The sequence below is a fragment of the Mus caroli genome, unplaced genomic scaffold (assembly GCF_978045245.1).
Source record: "Mus caroli unplaced genomic scaffold, Mus_caroli_1 scaffold_1, whole genome shotgun sequence".
NCBI lineage: Eukaryota > Metazoa > Chordata > Mammalia > Rodentia > Muridae > Mus > Mus caroli.
Genome location: NW_028227256.1, coordinates 89,164,264 through 89,175,939, shown reverse-complemented (window position 1 = coordinate 89,175,939; position 11,676 = coordinate 89,164,264). Strand labels below are relative to the sequence as shown.

At 52.7% G+C, this 11,676-nt stretch overlaps 2 protein-coding genes across 2 annotated transcripts; both read left to right on the top strand.

Annotated features, from left to right (window-relative positions):
- Positions 1-1,062: 1,062 nt before the first annotated feature.
- Positions 1,063-2,162, top strand: Otos (otospiralin). The gene is made up of 3 exons (XM_021175759.2): positions 1,063-1,120; positions 1,248-1,274; positions 1,945-2,162. The coding sequence occupies exons 1-3, from the start codon at positions 1,063-1,065 to the stop codon at positions 2,127-2,129; spliced, it is 270 nt and encodes an 89-aa protein (XP_021031418.1). The 3' UTR covers positions 2,130-2,162.
- A 2,222-nt stretch (positions 2,163-4,384) lies between these two features.
- On the top strand, positions 4,385-9,191 carry Cops9 (COP9 signalosome subunit 9). The gene is made up of 3 exons (XM_021169734.3): positions 4,385-4,498; positions 6,618-6,690; positions 8,945-9,191. The coding sequence occupies exons 1-3, from the start codon at positions 4,436-4,438 to the stop codon at positions 8,980-8,982; spliced, it is 174 nt and encodes a 57-aa protein (XP_021025393.1). The 5' UTR covers positions 4,385-4,435; the 3' UTR covers positions 8,983-9,191.
- Positions 9,192-11,676: the final 2,485 nt, after the last annotated feature.

Genomic DNA, 11,676 nt, shown 5'->3' with positions numbered 1-11,676 from the left:
GGCCACACCACTTCAGAACAGGGTACCAGAATCTTTGAGAGTCCTGGGGGGATTGAGAAACAATGGAGACTCATATCCTGGACACCGAGCCTGTATCCAGCAGGGTGCTAGGACCTCACAGGGCACAATGGAGATCATCAAGCTGGACTTAGGCTCTGCATCCAACAGGGTATTGAGACCTCAGGGGCGGGTCCATGGGGCTACACATCCTCTGACAGGTGGGCACAGGTTCTATCAAGGGATAACCACAGAGGTCTGAACCTAAGGCCCCATGGTGTTTACTGATGCTTATTCCCTGGCCTTCTCTATTGGAGACTTGGAGGAAAGCTCTGATTTAGGGGAGGGGTCCAGCTTGGCTCACACTTCCTCTCTATGGCTGCTCCACCAGCGTGGTGTCCTGGGTGAAGGAGTGTCTGCAGGCTTACCAAAGAGGCCACAGGATCACAGGGTCCCGTAGCACAGCAGGGGAATTTCAGCAGCCCCTGGATCAGATGTAGAAGGAGGGGCATTAGATGGACGTATGCTGGACTCAGCTTTGAAAGTTTATGGCAGATTTGATCTGTTGTCTGATGCCCCCAGCTGCTCCCACTGGCCCTCCTGCCAGCAGAGAAACAGAGACCTACAGTCCTCTGCTGGGGAATGAAATATTCAGTTTGATGGCTCAGGAAGGTGACGCTTCCTTCCTTGTCCCAGCCCTACTATAAAGAGTAGCCGGAACATTGGCAGTGGCCCCACAAGGCTGCAGATTGCACTGAACAGACCAGCAAACAAGGTACCCTCTGGGAGGGTTGGACTGCTCTCTTAACAGACAGGGTGGACCTGGTGTTTGTGATGGGGGTGGGAACGGGAGAGACATCTCTTAAACAGTCAAAATTGATAAGCTCTCACCTCAGAATAATGGCTGAGAAAAACAGAAACAGAAGCACTTAGAAAACTCTAGCATTCCTAAGGGTGGTCCACTACAGGGTGGCAGGATGGGCTCATCCTAGTGGGCATCATCATCATCCTTACCTTCCTCCTGCTGCAGGTGGTCCTCAGAATACTGAACTGCCCTTGGTAAGGATGCAGGCCTGTGTGCTGTGGTGGCTGGCCCTTGGCATGCTGCTGGGGATTCCTGCAGGTGAGGGGCCACTCTGTAGCCCTAGCTCTCTTGCTTTTCCATGCCTCTCCTTCAAAGTGTCCTTGTCCTGGTCTGCAGTGGTTAATGGAGGTTCACCCTAGGTGATGGCTCTCCTTTCCTTTTGCAGGAGCCAAGCCAATGCCAGAGGAAGCAGGTATGCTTTTCAATGTCTTTCTCTCACTGGCAAAAGGTACTGGTGCATGCAGGTGGGTGGGGGAGCAGAAGCTGCTCAGCTCTGGCAGTGGGAATGTTAGCTCTCCTGAAGTATGGCAATGCAAGTCCTGCTGCCAGTGGGGAGCTGTGCATGCTGAAGGATCCAGGGCCCCATCAGGCTGGGCCTTGTCTTCTGCCATGTGAGAGCACCCGGGCAGAAGACAAATGAATGGGCTCTTAGAGTCCCACCCTCAGTTTGAGCTCAGACTCTGGGCACTCTCAGGAGTCCCAATACCACAGAGGTGGTCTAGCCTGTGCTCTAGAACGTGGGTGCTGTGTTCTCTGAAGCCTCGTGGGCATGTCGCCTGAATTCCCCCTCTCCCCTCCCCCACATCATCACCTGGCTGCCTCTCTGCTCATCATCCTCCAGACAAGGACAAAGCCCCACTTTGTTTTGTCCTGTCTCCCTTTTCTTCTCTTTCCATGGGAGCAGGTACTCTAACGGGTAAGAGGTACACTCAGAGTGACTCAGATTCTACTCCTGGCTGGGAAGGTGTCCTCCCGGTGTCAGACACTGGGAGCACCATCCACTTGCTCTGGCTGTATAGAAGATGTTCTTCTAGTGGGGATAATGAGACAGGCACTGAGACTACCTATGTCTTGTCTTTCAGATCCCCACACACAGCCACCAGCTATGCCCTACTGGCCTTTCTCCACCTCTGACTTCTGGAACTACGTGCAATATTTCCAGACCCAGGGCGCCTACCCACAGATCGAGGACATGGCCAGAACCTTCTTTGCACACTTTCCTCTGGGGAGCACCCTAGGCTTCCATGTTCCCTACCAGGAGGATTGAGCAGTGTCTAGTCTTCTGCCTCCCTGGCTGCACTGCCCGGGGCTGAAGGTGATTCAGAGACTTGGGGGTGGGGGGAGTGGAGCACATGAGCAATAAACTCTCTCTGAAGCTGCACACTGCCCCTGTGGGTTTCTTTCAAGGAGTCGATGTGTGCTGCCGCACTGTGAATTAGCTGGGCTTCATTCTGATGAGCACGGAGCATGCCTTTAATTAAGACGTACATCATTTCTATCCATCAATCACTGTCCATCAGGCCTTTCAGCCTTAGCTGTCACTTTGTCATTCTATCCTCACAATGACCTAGGGGTGGCCCCAGATAAGGAAGCTGAAAGAAAGACCCCAGGACAGCTTCACTTGTTAAGTCCACGTGCCCAGTTAGGCAAGCCAGGCAGCCTTCCCTCGACTGCCGGATGAACGGCAGTCACATTGGGGACTGGCACCCACACTCGGTACTCAGCATGTTCCTGGGAGTAGCAGGAATCAAGAAGCCAGAGCCCTGTCTTCGAGGGAGAGCCATAGCCCACACTTATAATATCTGAGGAGAAGACTCCAGGCTGAGACTGCCGGGGGAAGGGGACTCTCCCTGGGTAGTCCTCTGGTTACGTTAGACTATGAAGGCAGTGTGGCATAACACCGGGGCAGCCTGTGTTACAGGTGGTGAGCCTCCCTGACATACACAAGACATGCAAGCAAAGAACACACTGGTAAATGCCCCACACACCAGCAGGAAGAGAAACTAACAAGAGGCTCCCTCGGCTGCCTGCTTGTCTCTGCGTCCTTAGTTTGACCTTCACGTGGGTATCTCAGGATGGCACTGGCCTGGCATCTGGGGTTCTCCAGTTATTTCTTACACACCTGACACAGTACACTCAGGCTGAAGGGGTAGAAGTGCTTGTCTAGGCTCAGCTCCCATTATATCCTGGCTGAGTCGGTTTCCCTGGATCTGTCCTTACCTGTGATCCCCAATTTTCACTCTAGCAGCCTGCACCCCAAGCCCCTGACACCTCAAAGTTGTTAAAGGAAAACCCAACCCAACCCAACCCAACTAACCAACTAACCAACCAACCAACCAACCAACCAACAGTTCTCCAACTCTTTGAAAGCAGAGTAAGGGAAAACATCCAAAGCCATCAGGACAGGCCCAGGAGCAAAAGCCTTGTACTGCTGGAGAGACTCGGCGCAACTACAGTAGCAACAGGGACTGACAGTCAAGGGGCAGGGTGGGGGTAGATGGGAAATAACTCAGGGGTAACACAGATGCTTTGCTGAAGTCAGGACCAGAGGACATCGTTTGGGGACAGTGGAGGGTGAGGAGGCCTATCAGACATGGAGAGCAGGCAGGTATCAGCTGGATTTCAGGCTTCTTGCTACAGGGTTACTTGTTAAACCTGGATTTTACCAGGAGGTGCTCAGAGGATCCTAGTGGGGACATCCAGGAGCCTCACTAGAGTATTCTAGACTGTCAGAGCATCTCAGGCCCTCTCTGGCAATGATCCACACCTCTCTGTCCCGTCCCCATCTCTTTTCTTTCATTTATTCTTTAAAAACCATGGTATAATATAGCACCCTAACATGTATCACCCTGGCCACCTCTCAGGGGACAGTCCAGTCATTTAATGGACACCTTCTCCCCAACCCCACTGCACACCTCTAGAACTTTCGATTTGCAGATCTAAAACTGTGTTCACTGAACAACCGCCATCTCCAACACTGTGGCATTTATGAGTCAGACTGCTCTAGGGGCTGCTTATGAGTGGTACACAGCGTTTCTTTACGTTTCACTTAACAACATCCTTAAGGGTCCTCTATGCCCATAGCTTAGGAATCCCTTCTTAGTTTTAAGATTCCACACTATCTCATCGTGTAGATAAAGCCCATCTTGTCTGCGTGCACTGGGCTGCTTCCTCCTTTTGGCTGAGGTGACCCTGTGAGTGATCACTGAGCATGGACTACTTTTGGATTTCTGTTACCCCAACAGCACCCAGGGATCCAGTACCCCCATCTTCTAGCCAATCCATTACTGCCTGCGAATCCTAAACAGTAGCCATTCTGATGGTTTTGAACTGCAGCTCTGCTGGGAAATGGAGAGTCTCCTTTCTCCGCCGACAACTCGTGCTGTGCGGTGTTGCTGGTCCTTAGACCGTCATCTAATCCGCTGCCCTCTTTAGCTCCAAGAGAGTAGCTGCCCTGCAGCCAGGCCAGCGAGTGCCACCGAGGCGCGGTCCTCCGGGGTCTAGACGTGCTCGGAAGAACGCCGGAAGTAGAAGGAGGCTGGCCGGAAGTGAGCGCAACGCCGCCTTGTCGAGATGAAACCCGCTGTCGATGAGATGTTCCCCGAGGGCGCGGGGCCCTATGTGGACCTGGATGAGGTGGGGTGGTGGCGGCGCGGAGCGATGCGTGGGGGTGGGAGCACGCCTGCAAACCTGCGCGGGAGCCCAGGCCTTTGGGGATTCAGAGGCCGGGGAAGCGGGAACTGCCGGGGACAGTCGCAGGGCCGGCGAGTGTTAACGTGAACTGCAGCGAGGAAGTAGGGTTTGCTCGCTGTCAGTTGATTGTGGCTCCTGATAAATCTTCCAGAGAGGGAAGGCCCGAGCGAGGCTTACGCACTGACAGGCCTCCAGCCCCCAAGCTCTGAGAGAAGGGTAAGGGTTGGTGTGTGGCAACTGCGTGCTTGGTGCTGGGACTCGGTTATTTCGTGTAGACACACACTGAGTTTTCGAGCGATCCTGTGCTTTTGATTTCCACCATGGTCACAGATCTCTGTCTGATATGGGTGGTTATGCTCAGGAGTGTCAGCCAGCTCTTGTATGTCCGCTTCCTGTTCCTCAAAGCTCAGCGAGAAGGCGATGCGCGAATGCATCCCCGGACCTGAGAGATGTCAGTTGTGGCCCGAAGAGGCCGGTTGCAAATCCTAAGCAAGGGTAGGGTGGGGTGAGGGTGCCCTATAGACGTATCCGTGGGGTTTTAGTCGGCTCAGATGAGGCTTAAGAGAGGAGCTTGCCCTGATCCAAATATTGAAGGATGTGCCCTGTTGACCTTGGGATATAGATGACGAGAGCCATAGTAGCAGAGCAGAGCGATGCTCCCTGGTCCACTAAAGGAAGGGGATGCCTTGTAGTTTGTCTTAGGGTTTCTATTGCTGTGACAAACACCATAGCCAAAAAAGCAAGTTGGGGAGGAAAGGATTTATTTGACCTACATTTCCAGGTCATCACTGGAGGAAGGCAGGACAGGAACTCAAGCAGGGCAGGAACCTGGAGGCAGGAGCTGATGCAGAGACCATGGAGGGGTACTGCTTGCTGGCTGGCTTGTTCACCGAGGCTTGTTCAGCCTGTTTTCTTATAGAACCCAGGACCACTAGCCCAGGGATGGCACCACCTACTATGGGCTGGGCTTAATTGAGAAAAACGTCTTACAGCTGGATCTTGTGGAGACATTTCCTCAACTGAGCTCCTTCCTCTCTGATGACACTCTAGCTTGTGTCAGGTTGACACACAAAACCAGCCAGGGCATAGTTGAACACCGAGGGGCAGGAACAAGCAGGTCTGCATAAGGAAGTCTGCAAAATGAAGTGGGCTCTGTGATTCCCCTGATGAGTCAATTGCTCTCAGCCTTAGCCCCTCAGTCCTGCAGCAGGTGATCTGAGGGCATCTCAGTGAGGAAGCCTGACTTCCTGTGGGGGTTGTTCCTTTGGAGGGTTTGGGGCTACGGTTTATACGGAGATAGTAGAGAAATGGAAACAAGAAGAAGGAAGCCTTAAGGAAGTTGTGATTGAGGCAGCGAAGGCAGGAGGGCTCGGCCGGGACTTCAGAGGCAGTCTGTATGGCTTCCTGGGGTGGCAGGGGTATGTGCAGAGGCAGAAGGAAGATTCAAAAGAGAATACAGGACATGCTCATGTACCTGACACTCCAGGGAAACTTGAACCAGCAGCCTTCGAGTGATGGGGCCCAGGAAGAAGGAGGCCAAAGCCAGCTGTACTGTGAGACGCAGCCACAGGTCCCTGCTACCACTGTTCTGGGTGACTAACTGGCACAAAGCCTTTGAGAGATTGGGTATGGCGGCTGTCCTGGAGGATCCTCCCCAGAGCAGCAGCACCCCAGACCTCAGTGCAGAATGAGCAGCTTCCCAAGGGGAATGGCTGTGGTCTCAGAAAGAAGGGGGGCTCTCGAGCAGACATCCAGCTTGCTGACTTACTTCTGTGGCCTCTGGCATTGTCTAGGAGGTTGAAGACTCCGACAAGAGAGTACCACACAAGGCCATGCCAAGGAAAACTCAAGGGACACAGGACCTTGAGAGAGCTTGAAAATCATTTGCTTGGCTTCCCCATTCCCACTGCTTTTTCTATTTGGAAAATTATGGCTCCCAACTAGAGCATTCTTCTTGTCCCTCAGTGTCCTGTTCCAGGGAGGTGGGATGGGTTTGGTAAGGAAGCCACCGCCTGCTTTTGGGAAACACACACACTGGATGACCCTGCCTCTCATTCTCCAGGCTGGAGGTAGCACCGGGCTCTTGATGGACCTGGCAGCCAATGAGAAGGCCGTTCATGCAGACTTTTTTAATGGTGAGTATGCCAGGAGTGGGTGCCAGGCTTAGGAATTTCCTCTGCCGTGGACAGATTTGTGCCATGGGTAATTTGGATCACAGAACAGTGTGACCCAGACCTTGTGCCTGGCAGTTAGCTCTGCCTGTCAGCCCTGTCTGAGGGGAGAACAGGAAGGAAGTCTCTCCCCAGTTTACTACCCAGGGTTGCATTTGAGCAGTGGTATGAAGAGCACGTCAGATGGACATTGATTATGGCCTGCCTCCCAGACACAGGCCTGTGGGGCTCTCTCCGTCTTTGGTCTCTCCTGATAATGCTGTGTCTCCCTTTCTCCCCTGGGTCACACCTGTTTGTCCACCTGGACTCATGGCCACTGCTGCCTTTGCAGGGTAACAGCTGCGCTCCGCTTCCGCTCATCCCGAGCGAGGCCAGGGCTAAAAGCATTCTTGATTAGATTGTTGTACCAGTTGAGCAGTGAAAGCCGGTGGTAAAATCACCAGGCATGTGACAGGGCCTGTTTGACCCTCTTGTCCTTCTGATTCTGAACGCCTCATTCCTACTGGTTAACCCTTACATTGGGTTCAAGTGGCGATTGGGAATCTAGGCTAAGTTCCCTACTTGGAGGGGAGAGGTGGTTTTCTCTTTTCATCCCAGCAAAACTCTAGTGCACGACTCTCCAAAGAGCCATGACTAACCATGCCATATTGATTTCTAACTTACTAGGGCTCCCCTCAAGTTCCAAGTCCAGATGGGGTTTGGGGGCTCATTGGCATGTAGCTGATGCTTGACTGGGGAAGCCATCTGTCAGATGGGTGTTTCCTTCCTGGGGACTTTGCTTTTCTGGTGTCAGAGCTGGGGGTTGGGGAAAGGGGCAATGTAACCTTCAAAGTCATTTCTCTAAATTCTGTTCAGGGAGTAGATGGTGCAGGGCTACTGACTGCTTTCCAGCGCGGCCTGTGGCACCGTGGGGTAGGGTAGGGCAGGGTTCCTGACTCTGTGGGGTGTGTAGGGCTTATAGCGTTGAACTAGGACTCCTTCAGAATCCCATTCATTGGTGTCAGCTCCTGGTACTTGAGAGAGCAGCTGTGTACTGTGTTCAGGGCATGCGGTTCTATAGGAAGTAAGTGGCCTGGCTTGCACCGTCAGAGAGCACCTGGTGACACGGCAGTAGACACCTGTCTCCTAATGAGCCACACTGGGCAAGGAAGGGACGCGCAGGCTCCCTATTTCCTACTCACTGCCTGAGCTCAGCAAGAGTGGGCACTGTCTGCAGTCTGTGCCAAACCCAGTGCTTATGAAACCATTCATTGTGAGAAGCCCATGAGACTTTTAGCTTCCACCAAGGCCTTGTCGGTTCCCTAGACAGATGGGTTCTGCAGCTGTTGTCTGGTGAGCATTGGGTCCTACTGTGGCCCTGACTCTCTCTCTTCCCCTACTATGTGCAGTTTATAAATAGTGAGAGATCTAGACAAGACTGCAGGCAGGCTGCTGAGAGCCTGGATAAGCTGGGTGGTATTGTATCCAGAGGAATATCCTAGGGAGGCTTTTCTGGGTCACAGGAATGGATTCAGGGCAGGAATCACAGTTGTCAGGAGGCGGGGAGGGTGGACCAGTCTCCTGCGTGGCCAGAGCTGTACTAGAGACACTGCCTTTGCCCAGAAAGGTCTAGTGCAGGAACACAGGAGGCTGGCTTTCCAAGCAGATGAGCTCTGCACACATGGGTGAGCTTGACGCCGTTCCTAGCCTCAAAGTGGCCCTGCCCAGTAGATGGAAACGTGGAAGATGTGTGACCAGAAGAGCGGGTGGCCATGGCTGTGGGCACCAGTGGCACGTTTGCATGCTGACTGTAAATACACTCTGACTGGAGCAGGCTGTAGCTGTGTATCTGGAGCGTGGCTTGCCCAGGCTCACTAAGGTAGTCATCTCCGACTCGGTCCGGCCACTGTTCCCCACACTTCCACCCTCCTGGTGCAGGCGTGGCACTGCTGGCTGTCCTCACACTCAGTATGGCCTCCAGGCTGCAAGGTGCTTGTCTGTGTGTCCACAGCACCCCCATGCTTTATAAAGATTGCCTCTGAACTAGAATGCGATTAAGACTACACTGGGGCAGTGCTGTCCATCCCCCAGAGTTCTATCTGCTCCCTCCAGCTGGCTAAAGCTAAGCCTCCTGGGGAGCCCTTTACCAGGCTACACTGTTTACCACTCTCTGCCTTTCCAGTTTTCTCACTTGCTTGTCCTGTACCCAACAACACTTCATTGTGATTTGTTTCCATAGATTTTGAAGACCTTTTTGATGATGATGATGTCCAGTGAGGCCACCCGGTCTTATATGCTCCATGTCTGTGATGTGTCTGGAGTCTCTCGGGACACGACCAGCTGATTGTAGACACCGTGTTGATATCACTAGAAATGAGGACCTAGTCAACCAATAGAGGAACTGTCTGAACCAACTGGGTACTGATGTCTCTGGGAATGCCAGCCCGTGTCCTTGTTTAAATTAATAAAGAGCACTGTAACACGCAGGGTGATTTTAATTCCTGTGCTTTTAGATGCAGGTTGTGACTCCATCCCCCATGTGTGAACACAGAATAACACATGTCACTGCAGCAAGCACACCATGCTGCTTTCAGTGTGCAGTGACTGGGGATGCACTGTCCGGGTCAGCAGTGGTTGTGCAGGTGTGCACATGCCTGCCAGAGCACTTTGAGGACCTGACTAAAGGTACCTCTGCCCTGTGAATGGAGAGCCACTGCACACCACAGGAGGTGATGTGTTTCCCCCTAGCCTCTTTATCAGAGCTGCTGCTATTACAAGACCCCAGGTCAGAGGACTCGGTGCCCCGGGGGGAGACTTTGAAGGAGGTGCTTTTCCCATGAGAAACCCATGGTCTGGTTCATCTCAAAGGGGGGTACAGAGTCTTTGGGGGACGGTTTTTAAAAATGTATTAGCCGAGCTCAGAAATGGCAGAGATGGTTGAGATTACTGTCACAGTGACGGCTGTTCTGCGGAGCAGGAATTGCCGGTGCCTTAGTCTCCTTACAGGTAGACTAGGATGCTGGTGTCCGAGGTGTCTTCCGGTTTGGGGATCCTCAGTCTTCAGCAGGTGGGGAAGATGGGAGCTGAAGGGAAGTCACCTGTGCAGCAGTACTCACTGTACAGAGAATCTCGTTAGGACGTGGTGTGGCCCAGAGGCCAGAGCTAAGAACCCAAGTGACATCAGCCACGTGGTCTGCAGAGCTGTGAGCCTGTGCATTCTCTGTGGTGCTCATCTTCCCCTTCACAGAGCCCTTACAGCTCCTTCAGTACCAAGGAGAAGAGGAACCCCCTCACTTCTGACCTCTCGGACAACTCCAAGTGAAAGTAACGTTAGCTTATGTCCTGCCTGCTGGCTTCTGCTCTTTTCAGTGATACACCTTCAGGGCTGTTATACCCCACGGCGGGGGGGGGGGGGGGGGGGGACACTTGGGGACATTTCTGATTGGCTTGCCTTCTGTCAGGCCACATGGTCTCACAGCCAGCCAATAGAGGCCGTGCTGCTTCTGCTGTGGCAGATGGAAGAAGTGCCAGTATTTTGTGAGAAGACCTTTTCTTACTTGGGGCGGGAGCAGCAGGTGACCCCACTCGGCGACAGCCACAATTTACTTGGAGAACATTTTCTGCTAATGTCCTTGTTCAGCCCCTGACTCAGGGGAGGGTGCTAGGGAAATCCTGTGTGGGTTGTTTGGCCTTTGGAACAGAAGTGGAGAGGAAACCTTGTCTGATGGCTCAGTCTGTCTGTCTGTCAGGACTTAAGAGAAAGATCTTCCTTCCCTGACTTCATGCTTCTTCCTGGGTGGGGTGAAAGCACCCATCTCCCTGTAGATTTCCACCAGTCATGTCAGTGGAAAGACCAATGTGTTAACAAGATTCAGGAAAGTGTAGGGAAGGGAGACACGCCTCAGTGTTTTATGTTTTTGTTTTTGTTTTTTGTTGTTGTTGGTTTCTTGGTTGGCTTTGTTTTAAAGATTTATTTATTCTATGTATGTCAGTACACTGTATCTGTTTTCAGACACACACCAGAAGAGAGCATCAGATCCATTACAGATGGTTGTGAGCCACCATGTGGTTGCTGGGAATTGAACTCAGGGCCTCTGGAAGAGCAGTCAGTGCTCTTAACCGATGAGCCATCTCTCCAGCCCCCTTGTTTTGTTTTTGAGACAGGGTTTCATTGTGTCGGCATGGCTGTCCTGGTACTTGCTGTGTAGAGCAGGCAGGCCTCCTACCCACAGAGATCTGCCTCCTGAGTACTGGGACTAAAGATGCGCGCCAGCACATCCAGCAAGCATCTACTTGCGTGACAAACCAAAGCCAAGCCAGTTGCTCTGCTAACATAAGCTATGTTTTTATTAAAGAGCCCTTACTGCTTTTAGAAACCTGACTGCTATGATTACTGCTGGGAGCCAAGAAGAGGGGCTGCTGAGAAAACTCTCACAAAGGCTCTTTGTCCTCCAGAGGCCAAAGCTTGGCATTCCAGAGCTGTGCTGTTCTTTATCCACCATGGCCTACAGACCCCAGTTGGCAGGCATCAGCCCAGGCAGTGCAACTGAGCCTCTTGCTTTAGCCACACCCCTCTCTAGGGAGCAGGATCAGGCACCATGGGACACCATGGGACACCATGGGCCCTGTGTCAGAAGCATCCAACCCCTGAAGCAGCCACTTCGAGGTTTTTTGGGTACACCACAGGCTCTGTGTGAATAATATGTTCCCTGATGAACCAGACTGTTATAACAGCTGCTGGATGGTCTTTGAGGAGAGCCAATGCTGTGTGCTGTCAGGGGGGCTGCTAGCCCCAAGGGCAGTCACTATATCTGAAGGATGACCTTGCTCCCTTGTCCTCAGTATCAGACAATCTGACATATGGTAGACTCCCAGCAAATGCCTGCTAAATGTAACCAGACTGCGTGCCTGAGGTGCTTGGGATTTGCAAGTCACATCCAGGTCCTGAGGAGATGCCACACCTTGTCCCAG

Bases quoted from the DNA above. Each gene is read 5' to 3' on its own strand.
- Otos (XM_021175759.2), top strand. From the start codon at position 1,063: ATGCAGGCCTGTGTGCTGTGGTGGCTGGCCCTTGGCATGCTGCTGGGG. The intron at 1,121-1,247 runs GTGAGGGGCCAC...TTCCTTTTGCAG, and splicing joins GCTGCTGGGGATTCCTGCAG to GAGCCAAGCCAATGCCAGAG. The intron at 1,275-1,944 runs GTATGCTTTTCA...CTTGTCTTTCAG, and splicing joins GCCAATGCCAGAGGAAGCAG to ATCCCCACACACAGCCACCA.
- Cops9 (XM_021169734.3), top strand. From the start codon at position 4,436: ATGAAACCCGCTGTCGATGAGATGTTCCCCGAGGGCGCGGGGCCCTAT. The intron at 4,499-6,617 runs GTGGGGTGGTGG...CTCATTCTCCAG, and splicing joins CCTATGTGGACCTGGATGAG to GCTGGAGGTAGCACCGGGCT. The intron at 6,691-8,944 runs GTGAGTATGCCA...TTGTTTCCATAG, and splicing joins TCATGCAGACTTTTTTAATG to ATTTTGAAGACCTTTTTGAT.